Below are 14,274 nucleotides of genomic sequence, written 5' to 3' on the forward strand. Positions count from 1 at the left end.
AGAGGATATATTTTTGTCATGTAACCATCAGCTTCTGTTTTTATTATCATTGCAAAAGTCAATAGAAAATATTTGAGGAGTAAAGTATAACAGATGAAACTAGATTATCTATTTGCATCTTAACTGAGTTCCAGAGTGTTGTAATTTCATGAGCTGAAGGAAGGTATGACCAGCACGCCACTAACTACACCCAGCTCTAGACAAAGCACAGCAGCCAACTCAGCTGCAACTGATGGAGTCTGTGCTAGTGGCTGCATCTCCTGTTCTCAGTCACAGGTCGCTTTAAAACAATAAATGGTGCTTTTTTCAATGCATGTATAATTACTTTTCAGATTTCTGTACATGTCTTCCTTACCTGTTCCCAGGGCTAACAGCCCAGTCAAAGCAAGCTTGCATGCTGGATCGTGGAATTCCCAGAAGAGTTACTTACGGTAGAGCTAATTGAAGCAACAACAAAAACAGGAAAAAAAACCCCAATTTATGCATAATCTGTATACAGCACATCTAAAATTAATCCAGCAACAAAAAGTACAGATGTAAAGAGTCCAACTGTTGCTATTCTGATGCTGACACAGCTTTCAGAAGAGTATCAGGTTTTGTTTAAAATAATTCTGGCTCTTTTGAATGGATGATACTTTCAGGCACAATCTGACCCTGCTGCAATGTGATTAAAAGTGGATAAACCATGGTATTTCAGTACAGACCATGTTGTTGGCTTCCATCTCATGAAGGTACACTACTAAGACAGCAAATATGTAACATGCTACATGTTTAATTTTTGAAAGTAGAGGAGCACTTCTATTCCCAACTTATTTTTTCCAGTATAGATAAAACATTTGGGAAATTCGAGATATACCAAATTCAAGTTCTGTCCTACCCTGTTCAGCCAACCTTACTCACCTCTGCTTTGGGATATAAAATTGTGGGTAGTTGGGAAAGGCGGCAACAGGGAATTATGTGGCTGTCCCTCTATCTTAGACCCATGTGAGATATTGTAACAAAACATTGATTATTTGTCAGGTACTCACATAAAGCTTTGACACAATGCTTAGAGAACACTTTTGTTTAATGTATTAGAGCTACACTGCAAAAGTAGGATGGAACATGCAAAGAAATACAACTGGGGAAAAAAATAGTTGCAAAATACTTATATTCTTGGAAAAGAAAGGCAAAAATAGAGAGAATGACTCATGAGAGAAAGTTACAAAGGTATGAGCAATTAACTTTGCACTTACTGCTTATTCCATGTGAGGAAAAAGCAAAGAATGAAGTTAAAAATAAACAAACAAACAAACAAAATTCACACGCTTTACTACAGCCCACAAAGATTCCTCTTTTTCTCCCCATTTCCAGTAGCTCATTCTGAAACCAAGGCCAAATATTCCGATGTCTCAAGCTCCTTTCAGCACAGCAGAGAACAGACAGCAAACCGTCCGCTCCAAATGAGGTTAGTGCAAACCAGCAGCCTCTCCATCACCCACAGGAGCTCTAACAATCTCTGCTCCATGTATCCCCCCTCACTCTTTTCCATAATCTAAATGCAAGGAAAATACATAATACATGCTAAGCCTGACAGGAAGGAGTAAGAGCTGTCTTCTGCTCTTCTCCGTGATTCCTTAAGATCACTTCTGCTTCTTCAAACATTTGAATTCAGAAATGTCACTGTGGTACCTCCTAACACAGCTGGGTGCCTTCTGTTCTGGAGACGCCAAGTCTCTATATGCATTATATTTTCATGTGAGTGGTGAAGAAAGCAAGACACATCTGGGAATGATGACCTAAGCATTTGTCAGCTACATGGGTCATAAAAACCCTGAGACACGAGGAAAGTGCCTCCTGTGAGGCGTTGCCTCAGCACACTTCACTTACAGAATCAGAGGGGCCTTTTGCATGCACAATAAGAAGCACTTGCTATGAAAGAAAGACAGTCAGAAATATACAGTTTAAGGTATGTTGGAGCAAGAGCAGCTCTCTGCTTACTGCAGGTCCCCTGCATGCTACATGGGAATCCACAGAGAGGGAGCTGCAACTTGTTTATCTTTTGTTTCCATAGTGCAGAAAATTGTGAAACTGGGCTGTTTGAGTTCTCATGTTGCTGTGTGTTTAACCAGGAAACACTGAACCTGAGAGGAAACTAGTCATTTGGACCTTACTTCATCTCCTTCGCACTTGGGAAGTGTAATCACATAAGCAAGCATAGTCCTTCTGGGTGTGTGTAATTCTAAATCCCACCTCTATTTGCATACATATCACTAGACAGAATAATTTGTAAACAATGGCAAGCAAAGTTAATATGAAAAAGTTGCAACTGAGTAACTTGTTTTTCTTTTGTGCTTCGTTATTATCATGAGTAGTCATATATGAAACATGATTCAATATATGGCCTATGGGTATTATACACAGTGAGCTGTATATAGTTTCAAACATGCTTTTTACACGCAGTAGACTGCTTATCTTAGAGACCTCTGATCTTGGCAGGAAGACTGACTTCAAATGTGGCCTGTAAATCACTGAACTTTCCAAACAAAGCTCGTTTACAGGATTCACAGTGACCTACACTATTACGTTAGAGATACTCCAGCAGTAAGCAGTTACATTCATTTTTTTTCTACTCAGCAAAAGAAAATTATTCTAACGAAATGACCCATTTTATTATATTTTATTATCTGGGAATTATTCCAAGTGAATAAATATCAAGGATCTTCATTAATTTATCATTCTCCAGTTAGTATTATCTTGTAAAGATTTCTAAATCATATCTAGAGTGGCTTGCCCAGGTAATAGTACTTCAACTTTGGCCACAGGGCAGACCAAAATAGCACATATTATCAAGATAAAATATTAATGGAACAAAAAGAAAGAAGTTTCAGGAATGTCTGACAAAAAGTAAAAGCCTATTTAAGAAACTGTCTTCCTACTTCTGCAAATGTGCTCATCATCCTTTTGCCTCCAAACACTGTCTATGGAATGCATTCTAACAAATAATCCTATTTTTAAACAGTTGCAAAAAAGTTTACCAACTCTTTCTGGATTAAAATGTCTGCATTTAAACAAATAATAAAAGAGGAAAAAGAACCAGATATTCTATTCAAAACAGGTGATCACTTCTTAAATGAACATCAAAAAGTTGTATTTCCTTAGTAGGGAAGATCCAGCAATTCTACAGTTCTAACCTAAAATTGCAGCATCTCAAAATGCCTTTAAAGGCATCTTGCCTGTACAGCTAAATATGAGCAATGTCTATGGATGAGTATCAGCCCCCAAAGCACACAAATTCCCATCTAAGGCAATTCAAGAAGCTTTTAATCTAAATCCTGATCTGTGGAATCTAAGAAGCAGGCATTGCAAATAACTTGCTTTCAAAATAAATGCTTTCAGAAACAATCAAAAAGCAATCTGCAATAAAATAATTTCCTTATCTGCAAAACTGCAAAATGAAGTTGTAAGTGGAAAAAAAACAAAACAAAACAAAACAAAACCAAACAACAAAAACATCAAACAACAACAACAAACGTGTTGGATATCAGAAGCACCTTTTTTTACTGTTATTGTAATTTATTAAAAGGGTGTTTCCAGCTTAAGCCTGTCTCCATAGGAGACAAGCATCATAACTATTTTTGAAAAGAACTTAAATCACCTTAATACAAACCAATATGCAGTATGTAAATAGAGCTGTTTTCAGCTACGGAAATGTAGATATGTTTTGTTGCGTGACTGTGTGGAACCAGAAAATGATGGTAAGCATGAGTATGGCTCTGAAGCTCACTAGTTTGGGCACTCTTCTATAAGAATGCTAGTTTACGGTTTCTACTCTAGGAATGCTTCCTTTCCGAAAACAAACAAACAAACCAAAAAAACCCCACAAACTCAAAGAAAGAACAAGAACTATGGACTCTCTTCTCCAATGCAAATGCCCTAACTGCAGATCTATAAAGTTCTGATTTGACTTGACTGCATTTTCAGTCCATTGAATCATTTTCTGCACAAGAGAACAGATAAAAGTGGAGAAGGGAGATGCTTTGACCCTTTTTATGGTGTGTCACCTGGTATACTGGAACAGTCTTTGCATTGGAAGAAGGGAGCTTAATCCTCTTAGATTTATTTAAAAATTTAATGTCTCTGCCATACATCTAAGTTCTCTAAATATCACATGAATGGATTTTGCAATAAGGAGGCAAGAACAGAGGAGCTAGTGCCATATTATTTTGAGAGAAGCCCAATTCCATCAGTGAACATTAAGGCGTTTTCTGGGAATAACACATATAGATTTGCAGTAGCTGACAACCACACTGTCCACTTAAAACATCACAAAAATCAAGTAAAAATGTTAACAACTAGCAAGGCAATTTGATTTGGGAAGGAGAGGGAGGAAGAGTTAGTTGAGACGTAGCTGGAATTGCTGTTGATGAATCAAAACACTGCACTAGAAAAGTTTTGCTTGCAGAGAAGCTCAGAAGCATTAAGTTGGCACTTGGAGACACTCACTGACATATCCAAAATCAGCTTTCCATGAAATGCAATGTCCTTTGCAATATACTAAACTGTCAAATAAAGGCCAACGTATCAGTTTTCCCTAACATTCAGAACTGTTCTTTCTAAATTATTAAGTAAATAAACGTGCTTAAGCTGCATTTGAGATGCAGCACAGATACAGGATGCTTTAACAAACAATCCTTGCTAATGTGAACTCTAAGTGCAAAGCTTTATAGCTTAGAGCTCAAGGATGAGGTATTACTTCTCTCATTTCACCAGCTGTAACGAGCATTTCTGTCAATCCTGCAGTCCTCAGGAGGGACTGGTGGATCTGGTTCTGACATTTTTTTCATTTCTTTTACATGGCCTTATTGTTACAAGCCCATTTGCAATCAGGAGACAAAGACAGTAATCAAGTGAATGAGCTCAGTCAGAGCACAATGCTAGTTATGATTTTATTCCCACAAAGTTTGCTACAAACACCGATAATCAGATGTTCTTGTGGGCAGGAGCAGAAGAAGAAATCACAAATTGATGTAAGAAATGGCAAAAAAAAAAAGAAAGTATTTTAAACTGAGCTTAAAGAACTATTTACAGCAACATGCTCAAGCAATCATTCCACGTGTGAGGCAACTGCAGAAATGCTTATCTGTAACATCATAAACATCCAAGACTTTCAAAACAATCCTAAATGACAGAATTCCCCCTTTCCTACAATTTTTGTCCTCATTGCAAATTCACACGAACTCTTAGAAGTTGTATCAGTTTTCCTATGCAACCTTTGACTGTCAGAGAGCCTCCAGCTAATGCAGGTTAATAGTTGATTTTCACCACTGCACCTTGAGGTAGCAGCCTACACAGCTTAGCATCCACAAGATCAGAAAATAGGAATACCTTTATGTCAAAGTCAGTCAAGAAAATGAACTGAGCTCCCACAGAAGCAGATAGCTTAGCCTGCTTTGAATTTCAGGTTCACTGCTTTATAACAGTAACTTTGTGAGACCACTCAACTCAGAAAATGATTGGGAGTTTCTTTGTATCACCTGACAGCCTATACGTTTGGGAGTATGGGGCAAGATTAGCAGCCTTCAGTCTCTGAAAATGCAAAATGTTTTGTCTTTAATTAATTGAGGGAGAGGAGGGTGGCACGTGGGGGAAGTTGCAAACCCAAGCTTTGCTACCTGCAAATTATAGAAAGGTTGCACTGAAAGTACTTGTATTGCTTCCAAAACCACAGATTTTGTCAATCTGAAGTCCTGAGAGAGACTCATGTAAACAACCTGTAAGGATTGTAAGAAGAAAAAAGAAAAAATTCATGTTTCTTTTTCTTGATGGTAACAGACTGGGCATTGAGACTCCCTGACTCATGGCTGAAATCACAGTGGGTCATCAGGCTGAAGTCTTGCTCTCGAGTGAAAGACTGGACCAGAGAAAACTCCTTTAGCCTAATGCAAAAATCAGTATAGAGCACCTTCAGATGAACAAACAAAATAAAGTCTCACTGTGGTCCTGAGATATGCCACATATTTGAGCAGGAGATTGTACCCACTTCTTAGGAAGGAACAGGCATGCATTTATAGACACAAAAAAAGCCCCAAACAAATTCATCCAACCCCCCCCAAAAAAACAAAACAAAACCAAACCCAAAAAAACCCAAAGAGTACCTCCGCCTTTTTTCAAGATGCAAATCCTTCAGGGGCTTGTGAATCAGCAAAGCCTCTACACAGTTCTTGAGAATCAGCCAGAACATGTTGAGCAATCTGAACATCTGCCTGGTTGACAGCCCTACATCCACAGGGAGCCCAGATCTTGGAAAAAAGATACAAAAAAGGCATAAACTGGGGGTTATGAGCGTTATCTTGGGTATATATTTCTCAGGTCTTTTAATCTTGCATGTAAATATGCATTGATTAAATAAATCCTACAACAAGGAAGTGGACACAAGAGAAAATTTAAAAGTTATTAGGAGAGGATTTGTAAAAAATATTTAAGCACTGGAAAAAAAAAAATCTTATCCTGATTTAGATTTATGAAGGAGTATAATAGTTGCATCATTCCTTTCAAGAACTTGAAGCTCTTAGTTGAACAAACGTATGGGGACTATTTTTCCTTTCTGTTTCTTATTATAGACCATATTATATCTATAACCTAGGTCATTATAAATAAGTGGTGCCTTTTCAGCTCCTATATGTGAGACCTCTTTTATTTCCACATGAGTTGCTACTGTTATTTAGTATTTTTCCTTCCTGTTCTTATCAGCTTAAGATAATAGCATGGTTACAGTTTTTAAAAACATGTTTATGATTAATTTCTTCTAAAGGGCTCAACTGATAATTAGCTTTTTTCTTTCAGAGCATTATGGAGGAGGTTATGTTCTTAATTTTACTGTTTAGCTCTGTGGTTAGTGCTGGTGAAATAGTCAAGGCTGATTGCCAGAGATATGCATTCTCCAGTAATGGCACATAATAGAGTCAGCAAGCTTCTGCTTATTCACAAACTGATGACTATGTGAAACTCAGGGTTGAGAACAACACTGGCCTTTTTCAGGGTAAGCATAAGGTCGTAAACGCAGAAAACTGGGATTCTTCTAGCTCCTGGATTAAGATCAACACCTGTTGTACATGATTATTTGAATGTAGGACATGATGTAAATACCCAGAGCTTTACTTTAGTTCTCTAAATCAGAAATTTAAATACTGAGAGACATAGCATGCATACTTGCTGATGACTTAAAGAGTCAGGATCTTTCTCCTTTTGCCAAATGTCCTGCGTTTTCTTGTCAATGATCATCTGCATATTTACCCCTGCGCTTTTGGCTTTGGGATTTCCTTCAGATCCATTTTGTGTTGGGTTTTTTTGTTTGTTTGTTTGTTTTTTTGTTTGGGTTTTTATTATTTTTATTTATTTAAAAGCAAAACAAACACATGCAAAAAAAACCCCACCTCAAAACAAAACACCATACCCACTTCATTTGGGAAAAGAAACTGACACTCTAAAGCACAGCAAGCAATCTGCAGTCCTCTAATGCTTTTATTTAATAATGACAAATTAAATAGGTGTGATATGATTTGTGTTAGTGTTACTCTAAATGTATACAATGCAGAGTTGCTTAGCAAGTCAGATTTCAGACTTTGAAAAAAAACATACATTCATGTATAGAACACTTAACTACAGGTGTCTTAGGTGGAACCTTCCTTTCCATAGCCATGATAGTAAATATTTAGTGTTCACAACTATGCATGTGTTTATGTGCTTCTATATTTATACCATTACAGAAGCCTTTCCTACACTCCCTATATGCCGTGTCAAATATTTTCTATTTTCCCTTTTTCAGTCCTGCATGCATTGGGGATAAGGATTGAGCTTCGCTCTTTACTAATCAGCCATGGACTTGTATCTTTTAAACTCTCCTTACTATTAGGAATAGCCATTGCTCATTTAGGCTAGGGGTAGAAGAGAAGGCATTTCTAAAATAACAGTAAATGTGACAACATCTGACCCATGCGTATTACAAAACAAGCGAGTAGGATGGAATCAACACAAAACAAGAAATAGGAAGTTTAGACCAGGCATTCCTACAAAAAAATTCAAAACATTCTCCCCAGATACTCCTGTAATAGAAAAGCCCATCTGTTCTGTACAAAGCTAATGAAGTCACTTGGCATAGTGTGTCCATCTTCACTGCCCTCCTAATTGCCCAAGAAGTCCTTCTCAACTGATAAAGAGACAACTATAATGCAACAGGGTCTTCCATTATCAATTGAGTTAATAAATTACCGTAATGGATAAATACTTTTAATTTAATATTGTAAATATTTATTAAATTTTATTATTTTAGAAATTAACAAAGAAGGGGAGTTAAAATCGATCCAGGTCATTTCAAAATCAGATACATTAACAAGGATAATAGTTTCTTTTTTAGTCTAGATGAAGGCAATTCCCAAGCACTAGGAAATTTTGCAGATTGCTTGTGGGTAGAGCTTGGCATCTGTGTAATTATGTGGGATCTTTGAAGGCATTTTAAAGGTCAATTGACTACTTTTAAATAATCGCTTTAAACTGGTGACAACTGGGATAGAAATATTTTCTGGCCAAATGAAAGAACTGTATTTCAGTGTTGCAAATTCCAGTCCAGCAATTCATAAGCCTTGAAAGTTCATCCTTGGATATATTTTATAGGATACCCATCAAAAATTAATCACAAAACTGATGGTGGAAAATACTAATAAATTAATTTTAAAAGAAGTGAAAACATTCTAGAGCTACTGAAGAAAAATTTGGATCTGTGAATGCTTCAATTTTAAGCAGTAATTCATGATGCTTGCCTTGTTGCAGGGATCAGATCCAGGCAAAGCAGGTTTTCTTGGCCTGTTCTTCTTATATTTATCCATATATGCCCACCAGTATTAGCACTCTGGCTTTCTATCAGAAGAGAATTACTGTGCACATGACTGTCAATCTGCTCATAATTACAGACTTCACACACAACACACTCTTACACATACACTGAATCATTCCCAGCACCCAATTTTACTGTTTACTGTGTTTTAAAAGTCAGAGGAAGCAATTTCCTATCTTCCTTGATGGTGTTCATATAATATATAATAGACAAATATGTGTCTCCCTGTCAACTCTTTGGATTACAATAAGGCCCTGTACATTGGTTCACTTCTCAATTTCTAAATTGTGACTGAGCTGTGTATCTTCTTATGGTTGCTAACAATAACTTTGGTTACATATATTAAGTAAGGATATTACGGTATGATTCAAATACATTTTCAGTAAGAGCTGTTGTGAATAGGTGGCTCCGTGTACTACTAAGTGGAGTTGCTAGTTTCCTCACATAAGAAATACACTGAAGGAGACCATTTCTGACTGCTGCCAGTTCGCCTTCTAGCTTTTACATACCAGGAACCATACCATTTAGCATTGAATAGCACAAAGGCACTGAAGGGCAGAGTTTAACTGCTAACAACCACGTTACAGTCAGACTTTCTGCATCCACTCATGAAATTCTGCTCCTTTTGACCACCAGCACCAGGCAGCCAGATGCAGCAGAGCAGCTGCTCCTCCTGACATGCAGATGCTCCTGAGCAAGCCAGTCTGTTTGAAGCACAAACGCAACAAACTAGCGCAGCTATGCATGTCGCATGATGCTAAAAGGAAGAGGGGAAAAAAAAAAAGGCCATACCCCTATAAAGGCTGTCATTAAGCGTATCATTTGTTGATATTTCCTGCCATTTTCTGTTGCCTATTATGAGCTGTATTAATTCACGTCTTTCATGCATTATAAACCTGATAAATCCGGAACAATTTCCACCAAAATGTCAGAAGAATGAACTATTACAGAAGAATTTTTTTTCTTCACAGAAAATTGCAAATGCCTGTGTTACTTTTGAGTAGACCATAAAATTTAGGACTCAGTGTGTGAAGAAATAAGGAATTACAGTACTCTGCAATGAAAAAAAAAAAAAAAAAAAAAGAAGAGGCAAACTGGTTACAATACTGCTAGGAAAGTATAATTCATTTTACTGTAATGCAAAGCCAAACCAGCTTTACTTTTATTGAAGAACTAGGTTTTTTGTTACTCCTAATGATCTATTAGTCACTGAATTGCAGAACTACAGGCAGCACTAGGAAATCACTGCATGAATTCTACTTACCTTGTTCCCAACAGATTTTTGTGTATTGTGTTCTAAAAAGCCCCCTGTGATGAGGATTCTTCTTTCTTGGGCAAGCTGTCCCTATGCTTAATTGTCCCCAGAGCCATAGTAACAGTACATTACATTTCAATCATAATTTCTGACTGGTTACTTTAGTCAGTTTTATGACAGAGCGATGAAGACTACAAAGAACCTGATCTCAAAAATTCAGTTAATCTGTTCCCTTCTCTCCTAAAAAAAACAAACAACTCCTGTCTCCAAACTGATACATTTTACCATCACACATTGCAATTTGGAAAAACAAACCACAAACAAGCTGGGTTTTATTGTATAAACATGTACAAGTTACTAAATAGCACTGTAGTTATCCTATCAGGTATTTAAGGAACTCAAGAACATAAAAGAGGGAAATACATAATTAAATGGAATTCCAAAGCAAAAGTACAAAATATTCACTCAACCTCATCAGTATGCATTGGTTAAAAAAAAAAAAATCTCACTCAGGTTATTTCTTCAGCAGTAATATTACAACCACAAATCTATGCAAGAAACAGAATTGGAGACCATATTAGCATGCTTTTACAGATCCAACTGTATCTGCTATTCCACTATACTTTTTCAATGAACCTCTCTATATTATGTTCTCAATTACTATTAGAAATACTTGACTAAAATATTGGTCAGCTGAAAAACTGTATTTACATGTAGATGAAAAATTTTCAAGATTCCAAAGATCTAGATTCCAAAAAGAAGATTTCTCTCCCTATCAATTAGAAAACTTCACTGAAATGTTGCCCTAGACACAGATATTGAACAATGTCAGTATTCATTTACTTAGAAAACTATGCAAGTTATTAAATAAGGAAATATTTCCCCTGCACGAGTCCAGTTTCAGTAGCTGTGATATGCTCTCCAGCAGTAGTGTTTTCACAGGTGGACAAGATCAAATTCCTGAAGTCATCATACTGTCTATAGCAGCAATGTTAGGGGAGCACTGAGGTCATGAGAAAAAAAGCAGAGGAAAAAAGTAAGGGATAGGAAAATAATCTGGGTCAAGGAAATACTTATAATTACTTTCAGTTTGCTTGAAATTAAAGCAGAATACTTTATTTTTTTACTTCTTCAAAACATTGTATTTTGAATTATTTCAAAATGAAAAATGAATCAGCATCTTATTAGCACAACATTTGGTGGCAGTTGCATTTTGGGACTTTATTCATTTTGGGGGTCTCATGTTCTAGGGCTCTATCACCTCTCAATGTCTCTAAACAGACTATAAGGTGCTTTATAGAGGTTAGAGGGTAACATAGGTACATAGTAGGACTCACATTTCTCAATTAAAAAAATAACCTTAGAAATCGAAATGTCAGCATTTTGATATACTGGAATTTATAGTGAGATGGAAAATATACATTCAACTTTGCCTTATCATCTTGTTCTTAATATTAGCTACTTCTCCTGCATGCAAGCCTCAGGTTCGGACAAAAAAAAACTTACGAGTACCTTAACTACCAGCTTTGAGAATACAGCTGAAATAATTCTGTAGAAACAGGTTTGAATAAAGGAAATTAAAATATTAAAACATTTAAAATTGAATTCTGTTTTCTGTAATCATTCAAAAGAATTCATAGGATTCTCACTGCTGTTAGTGATTATGAGTTTATTAATACAAAATTGATAATAACATTAGTTTTATTATAATTCAGTACAATTGCAGCACAGTATCTATTTATGGGGTTTGTGTCTCTCTTTACAGAATTTGTGGCATATAATGAGGGTAATTATATTTACTTCTTTTATAAAATGGTTTGTGATCTAATAATGAAGCTGCTGTATCAAAGATGTAAGTATATTATTACTAAATTATGTGGCTCAGTATATTAGTAATGAAATTATCCTCATAAGCAAGTAAAAGAGTAAGTGACTTGTTTGCTCATGAATCAAATTCACATGATTGCCACTTCTGCAACTCACCATTTAACAAAACTGTAACTGTGCAAGTCTCTCATCTATGGCACAGTTAAGAACTCAGATATTTTTAAAAGTTACAAAATTTAAAAAAATAAAACTAATAAAAAAAACCAAAATTAAAATTTCATCCATACTGTCACTCTAAATACAGAGCATAATTTCAGTGGTACTTCTGTGACCTAGAATCTTATTTTCAAAATGGGTTTGTGGAAAAGTCTCATTCTAGGTAAGCTGAAAACTTAACACACTAGATCTTCACTTAACTTTTAATCTCCTTTTATTCTGCATGGTCTGAATAATGCACTGCCAGGGACAAACACTTGTTGGGCTCAACAAGCTGAACTGCCCAGCAGCCCTCCCGCAGTTGTCTCCGCTCAGACACGAGCTGATGTGGGACCACTGGAAGCAGCGTTAGTTTTTCAGTCATAGCCCATCCTGCTTTTAAGGCCAACTCACCTGCACATGCTGAGCACCAAAGGGCCACAGTCCCTGCTTTGAAAAGTCACCCTCAGATCTTCAGAGGAGCTATAGTCAGTCCTGGTCTGATCCAAAGTAACTGAGACAAACCCCATTTGCTCAAAGAGCAAACTCAGCATCAATGTATTCCTGACACAGCTTTTTTTAATCATACCAAAGTTGTCTCAGCTAACTTGACCTAGCAACATCATTAACTTCCCCGAAACTTGTTTCCTTTAAAGGTTTATTTGCTGCTACTAGGCAGATTTAACCCTGCAATGCCTGCAGATCCATCCACAATGATCTTACTGTTTTTTGGAGAGTAAACCATAAAATCAAGTAAAACAAGAATCAAAAGCATATTTATTGGTACAGGTTAATTCCATGTTCTAACCTTCACCGTTCCATGACAGACCTCCTGAACCACAAAATGACACTTAATCTGTCCAATCCATAGCAGAAATTTAAATCATATAGCTGTCTAAGATTTAGATAAATCAACAGGTAATGATATTCTCTATGGTAGCAGTGAACACAACTAGAAGTAGCCACTGATGTTTTAGCTTAAGGTCAACTTCAGCATTAGCAGCACAAGTCTCTAAAAGAACAATTTAGTTTGGATTACATTTTCAAATGATTTAAAGTTCTGACGACTTTCAAAATGCTGTTAGTTATTAAAACATGATTTACATTCTGTCCTATAACAGCCAAAAAGGATACCAGTAATACCAGATTAAATATTATATTTATCAGTTTTCTACAGCAGAGTAAAATAGAAAAGAAATATGGCTAATCGTGACTTATATCCAGTTCTTAGTGTTCAGGTATAAAATTTAAAAATGCACTATGGATTAACAGTGTGTTCGTGTACCTCATGACAATTTCCTGACATGAGTTGGCCACAAATCATTTTGAGGCATGGACATTTCTTTAATGGAAAACTGACAAGGGCAAGTTAATATCTCTAAAGGAACAGGGAGTTTGGAAATTGAATTTTAACTGTACTGTGGGCAATAAAATAACCTTTAGATTACAGGTACTGCACACTATAAAGCATAGGACAAATTAAATAGAGAGCTTCTTTGATTCGGCATTAGTCAATATTACAATACTATGGTGTTTTTGGTGTTGTGGTGGGTGATTTGTTTGTTTGATTTTAGGAACAAGGATTTAAAATTTAGGTTTTTTTCTCCCCTTCATAGTTAAAATTTATACCTAAGCTTTTTATTATATTTAGCAGAAGAAGTATAGAATTAGTTCAGTGACATTTCTTGGTTTTGGTGAATACCTTCTAAGAAATTGTGTTAAATACTAAAACTATCACTAATATATTTCCTTCACAGGTTTCCTTAGAATTTTCTCAGCTGTTCTTCAGAAAATAATCAAGACTCACAAATCCCCATAAAACAGCACCAAGTAATCCACTGTTCCTAGAAAACTGTATATTCCCTTAGCTTGCAAGGCATTGTTCACTATGAAGAATAGGTTCTTCTAAACGACCCATGTACTTTGTTGGAAACTGAGCTGAAGGATTTCTTCAACAGATAAAAACAATGAGACAGTGCATCAGCTACAAGGCAAAACACATCCTTAGGAAGAATGCAGAGTTGCTACTCTGGTGTAATTTCTACATACTGTAAATCTGAAGACTGTACTTCAGTGAAGTTTTGCTTCTTTACATTTTGTCTCTTAGAAAGGTTCTAGAGGTGGA

The 14,274-nt window shown here is 36.2% G+C and overlaps 1 protein-coding gene across 1 annotated transcript in view; it reads right to left on the reverse strand.

Annotated features, from left to right (window-relative positions):
- The window catches only part of LOC309439918 (uncharacterized protein), a 64,672-nt gene extending 52,030 nt beyond the window's left edge, over positions 1-12,642 (reverse strand). Inside the window, exon 1 of the mRNA XM_082053097.1 lies at positions 12,564-12,642. Within this exon, the coding sequence (XP_081909223.1) occupies positions 12,564-12,571 (8 nt within the window). The 5' untranslated portion in view covers positions 12,572-12,642. The remainder of the gene's footprint in view (positions 1-12,563) is intronic.
- Positions 12,643-14,274: the final 1,632 nt, after the last annotated feature.

Source organism: Streptopelia decaocto, assembly GCF_964273445.1.
Source record: "Streptopelia decaocto genome assembly, chromosome: 5".
NCBI lineage: Eukaryota > Metazoa > Chordata > Aves > Columbiformes > Columbidae > Streptopelia > Streptopelia decaocto.